Source organism: Tasmannia lanceolata, unplaced genomic scaffold, assembly GCF_043159265.1.
Source record: "Tasmannia lanceolata isolate RefF3 unplaced genomic scaffold, GAP_Taslan_0.1 ptg000012l, whole genome shotgun sequence".
NCBI lineage: Eukaryota > Viridiplantae > Streptophyta > Magnoliopsida > Canellales > Winteraceae > Tasmannia > Tasmannia lanceolata.
The window spans coordinates 50507520-50513519 of NW_027518689.1; the positions used below are offsets into that span (position 1 = coordinate 50507520).

Here is a 6000-nt window from a genome sequence, read left to right on the forward strand (position 1 = left end):
TCATGTCACTATTTATGTGGGCCCTGCATGTCACTATTTATGTGGGCCCCATCATGTCACTATTTATGTGGGCCCCGCATGTTATCATTTCACCATAAGTTGATAAAGTTTACTTTACGGTTACTATGCTAGCATTTCACCGTTAAGTATATAGGTGGTAGAACCAACCATTACTTTATCCATATAGGTAGGTGGTAGAACCAACCATGAAAGAGATCATTGCTTCGAATAATTTTAGGTGGTAGAACCAACCATGAAAGAGATCATTGCTTCAAATAATTTTAGGTGGTAGAACCAACCATGAAAGAGAGACTATTATAAAAGACTTACTTGGTAGTGGATTTTCTCTTTCCTTCCTCTCTCTCTTTCTTCTCTTCCTCTCTTTCTTCTCTTCCTCTTCCTCTCTCTCTTTCTCTCTCTCTCTCTCTCTCTCTCTCTCTCTTCTCTTCTCTTCTCTTCTCTTCTCTTCTCTTCTTCTCCTCCTCCTCCTCTATTTATAGACATTTTTTTGCATAGTACTTTTTGCATAGTAAAGACTATTTACTATTTTAAATTATTATTTTTGTCGGTCAACAGTATTTTTGCATAGTACTTTTGCATAGTAAAAACTATTTACTATTTTAAATTATTATTTTCGTCGGTTAACAGTATTTTGCATAGTAAATAACATTTTTTTATTATTATTTTCGTCGGTCAATAGTATTTTTGCTACTATTTACGATTTGTTTATTATTATTTTCGTCGGTGCGATATATTTTCGTTTCCACTAGGGATGGGTCCCGCTGGTCGTGGGGCCCGCTCGTGTGGGACCCGCTGGTCGTGGGGCCCGCTCGTGTGGGACCCGCTTGTGAATAGTATTGGGCCCGCTGATGTGGGTCCCGCTTGTAAATAGTACTCGGTGGGTCCTACTGTGAATAGTAGTTTTGAATAGTAATTCTGCATAATAATCTTATAATAATCTTGCATAGTATTTTAAATAGTAATTATGAACAGTATTTTAAATAGTAATTCTAAATAGTAATCTTGCATAGTGACTATTTTTAATATATATTTTTACCGGTTATTACATTCTACCCCCCTTAATGAAAATTTCGTCCTCGAAATTGGACATACCTTATATATATATATATATATATATATATATATTTACCGGTTATTACATTCTACCCTTTTCGTTCTCGAAATTGGACATACCGTAAGATGATGATACTTTTGTTTCATCTCCTCCCCTAGTTCCTCTTCTTGTGGCTTTCTCGCTTCAAGTTCTTGTTCTTCAGGTTCTTCCTCGGAGTCAGAGGAAATTTCAATCATTTGCTGCAATCCTTTCTCTTCTTGCAATTTCTTCTAGCTCACGACAAGGTGGTCAGAGGTTGTAACATACTATATAAAATATCACCATTCTTAAGGAAAATCTTCATAATTCAAAATATCTTTGTTGATAAAATCTCAATGTATTATGTCATCATCATCTTCAATTTTCAGACATCTTCAAATTTCACAACATACTCATAAATTATTATCCCAAAATTCAAAATATCTTTGTTGATAAACTCTCATCATCCAAAATTCAAAATACCTTTGTTGATAAAATCTCAATGTATTATGTTATCATCATCCTTGTAGGTACTTTGTTAATTATTATCCCAACGCATGACAGATTCATGATCATCTATTTTTTTATGATTAAAATCGATTCCTCGTGAAATCCATCTAACGATCCTTTTTCCCAAAATCCAGATCCTTTTTCTCATAATCCAGGCTTTTAATGAAATTTCAAACTAAATATAGCTGTAAATTGTAACAGGGTAATAATTTTATGAAATAATATAAGTACATTTCTGACCTTCAGTCGCTCCATCCTGTACCTCAGTGTCGGACGATTCTGAATATAAGTTGCTGCCTTAGGGCAGTCCCTCTTCCTGTGATTAGGGTCTCCGCAGTTAAAACAAACTGCCATGGTTAGAAGGAAATCTTTTTATTTTTCAACTAAAATCTTGAGGTACCATGAAGTCTCTAAGCAATTGTTTACTTACTAAAGTTTTTAGGATAGTTCTCCTATCTCGTTCGAATTTTTCGGTTGACCCATGAAATGTGACACATCATATGTCACCTATCTAACCCAAATTAACGACTCAACCCACAAGCACCAGATTTTCCGTAAACCCGGGAATGTGGATCTACAACATATAACCCAGGAACTTTCTCTCTCCGCTTCCGATGTGGGACTATTACAATCCACCCCCTAAAAGGGCCCAACGTCCTTGTTGGCATATCGTACTAGAGGAGGTATGGCTTTGATACCATAACTGTAACGACCCGATTTCCGTCGTGTCGCTACGAGCAAAAGAAAGTAAAAATCATGGAAATATTTTTTTTTTTTTTTTTTTTTTTTTTATACAAGCATCAACGACGATCCCGATAGAATCTTGTTACAACTTAAAAATGATACATGACGTAAGACGTCAAAATGCAAGGACTCCAGGAACGAACTCTCTGATCACACAGTCCCTTATCCCATGGTTCCTTCATTTGCAAATGCTCCGCCATCTAATGCCTCAACCCCTGTGGTGGAGGAATCAACGTCAAAGCAGGGTCATCCAAAGACCGAGCAGAGTAAAAGAGACAATATAAACAGTTCATACAATATAATCCACATTTCAATAATGTCTAGAATAAAGATTACAATGCCCATGGCAATATAAATCAAAGGAGTGACAATAATTTCAATGTATGCTATGTATGCATGTATGCAACAATTTTATAAAATGAGACAGCACATTCCCCAGGTACATCCGGCTTTTCCCCCATTTATTTTTCTGTCAGTTCTTTTCTGACTTTTTCATTTTCTTTTATTTTTTTCTGCCGGTGTCCTTGCCGCACGGCTAACCACTACCCCTGTCTGAAGGCAGTGACGTTATGGACTTGGATTACGGTCTCGCATTTGCCGAGCCGGGGATACTATCCCTCGGGGATACTTTCCCTTTTTGGTTGGTTTGCCAACGAAAGGCAGTACACGCTTCTCGCGTTGGCCTTTGGACCTTAGGTCCCAGGATGATTCCACCACACCCTTATGTTCCCCTTCACTCTCCCCCATGTATGCAACATGTATGCAATTACTTACCTTTGCCTTTCTTCCTGCATTCATTTCAATTCATTTGATTCCAGCATTCATTTCAATTCATTTGATTCCAGGCAAGCGAGTATAAATTCACTAAGCAGGTATTTATCAGGCAATTTATAAGCAGAGCTACATTGCATAGACAATTATATTGAATACCATTACAAGACAAGGTCTAGCTGTCACCTGCCTTTTCTTATAGTCGCAGTAGGACGAGATGGCTCCTGTAGGCAAATAAGTGAAATAGGTCAACTTATTTTAGTCTAGGTCCTTTTAATATCACACAGACAACACTTGTCCTTTCTGTGTCCATTTATGTCCTAAAATAAGGTTCCCTGTGTTCACTATTCATGTGGGCCCCACATGCTACTATTCATGTGGGCCCCATCATGTCACTATTTATGTGGGCCCTGCATGTCACTATTTATGTGGGCCCCATCATGTCACTATTTATGTGGGCCCCGCATGTTATCATTTCACCATAAGTTGATAAAGTTTACTTTACGGTTACTATGCTAGCATTTCACCGTTAAGTATATAGGTGGTAGAACCAACCATTACTTTATCCATATAGGTAGGTGGTAGAACCAACCATGAAAGAGATCATTGCTTCGAATAATTTTAGGTGGTAGAACCAACCATGAAAGAGATCATTGCTTCAAATAATTTTAGGTGGTAGAACCAACCATGAAAGAGAGACTATTATAAAAGACTTACTTGGTAGTGGATTTTCTCTTTCCTTCCTCTCTCTCTTTCTTCTCTTCCTCTCTTTCTTCTCTTCCTCTTCCTCTCTCTCTTTCTCTTTCTCTCTCTCTCTCTCTCTCTCTCTCTCTCTCTCTCTCTCTTCTCTTCTCTTCTCTTCTCTTCTCTTCTCTTCTTCTCCTCCTCCTCCTCTATTTATAGACATTTTTTTGCATAGTACTTTTTGCATAGTAAAGACTATTTACTATTTTAAATTATTATTTTTGTCGGTCAACAGTATTTTTGCATAGTACTTTTGCATAGTAAAAACTATTTACTATTTTAAATTATTATTTTCGTCGGTTAACAGTATTTTGCATAGTAAATAACATTTTTTTATTATTATTTTCGTCGGTCAATAGTATTTTTGCTACTATTTACGATTTGTTTATTATTATTTTCGTCGGTGCGATATATTTTCGTTTCCACTAGGGATGGGTCCCGCTGGTCGTGGGGCCCGCTCGTGTGGGACCCGCTGGTCGTGGGGCCCGCTCGTGTGGGACCCGCTTGTGAATAGTATTGGGCCCGCTGATGTGGGTCCCGCTTGTAAATAGTACTCGGTGGGTCCTACTGTGAATAGTAGTTTTGAATAGTAATTCTGCATAATAATCTTATAATAATCTTGCATAGTATTTTAAATAGTAATTATGAACAGTATTTTAAATAGTAATTCTAAATAGTAATCTTGCATAGTGACTATTTTTAATATATATTTTTACCGGTTATTACATTAATAATGGTTATATTTTCAACTTTCCCATCTTTTAAGGGGGTGGTATGATATGATATGCAAAAAAGACATTTATAATGTTTTTCCACTCGTTTTAAACTAAGTTTTTTTTGTTATCATTTGAACATCTCTGATGCTTAATAATACCCTGAAAAAATTGTAACTGCTGCTGTCTAATGTATACAACAATTCCGGTGTCCCGAGTTACTGCCTTAAAAAAAGGTGTTACTTCTTAAAATAGGGGAAGGAAAGAGAACACTATTGCTCACTAAGTAGGAATGCATTAAAATTATGTGTATGTTGACAATACAAGAAACAAGAAAAAGGAGTTCCATTAAAGTATATCTGAATAACCATATCAACATATTGTTAAGCATGTTAGTCGCTGATAGTTTTTTCATCTTTTCGTTTGTTGATGTCCTTGTTAAAAAGTAGCACCATTTTCCAAATTACCCTTATTTATTTCTTTCATTATGCCATTAGTCAGACGTCTGTGATGCCCTAGTATATGGGGGTCAATACCATCTCCCCCATGCTATTAATATATCTTCTAAAGTTTATTTCAATATTCTCTGCATATTTATGTAATCTATCAATTCACCTTCATATTGCAGCCTGAAAAATACCTGCTTGAAAAGCTCGATCTTTATGAGTCTGCGGTAGGGGATCCCAACTCCAAAGGAATTCCTCGCATAGAAGTTTTCCCACCAGCCTTCCAGGCTGTTGCCTGTAATCCTATCGTTTTGGACATTGCCTTCAATTCAATCGATTTTCCCTCTCTCGAACACAGGATGAAGAAAGACAAGAAGAGCATCTTCAGCAGGCTGTGGCGATGAGTCTCATTTTGGTTCGCAGTATTGGGTTTACGGATTAGTCCTTGTACTTAAATTTTTCGCGTAATTGCTCCTTTCTGAAACTCATGTCCCCTGCAACCTTTACAGCTTAGTTTTTCTTCTGCAGATTTCTGACTTTCGAGCTGTTTTTTTTATGAGGATCTAGAGAATGAGTTGGATTTTTTTTTCTAGATTAGTTATTGAATTATCATTGAATTAGCATGAGTTATGCAAAGTTTAGGGATTTTAGGGATGATTTCTCTGTTAAAAAATACAATGAGAATTGGCTGAAATTTAGAATAGTTGAAAGATTATTGATAAGAACTTTGTTTGTTATGCCTTTACTTTTAAATCTTTTTTCCATGATTTTAGCCCACAAGGAGGGTGATGTGTGTATGATATGTTGTTTGGGACGATATCTGGAACAAGAAAATCTTTAAAATAGGTTTGATCATCAAAGCATGCTAGAATACAATTTACTCAGGTTAATGTCGTCAATTATCAGTCAGAAATTGATATCTGCACTCCCTTTCTTTTGATATTGGCACCCTCTATTTATTGCTTATCAATTATTATAG

The 6000-nt window shown here is 36.4% G+C and overlaps 1 protein-coding gene across 3 annotated transcripts in view; it reads left to right on the forward strand.

Moving 5' to 3' along the window:
- Positions 1–5746, forward strand: part of LOC143888422 (signal recognition particle-related / SRP-like protein) — a 69147-nt gene extending 63401 nt beyond the window's left edge. For 2 of the 3 annotated variants that reach the window (XM_077392832.1, XM_077392829.1), the window contains one exon: positions 5200–5746. In XM_077392832.1, the coding sequence (XP_077248947.1) occupies positions 5200–5425 (226 nt within the window). In that variant the 3' untranslated portion in view covers positions 5426–5746. The remainder of the gene's footprint in view (positions 1–5199) is intronic. The other variant, XM_077392830.1, reaches the window with a different exon arrangement.
- The last annotated feature ends 254 nt before the right edge of the window (positions 5747–6000 follow it).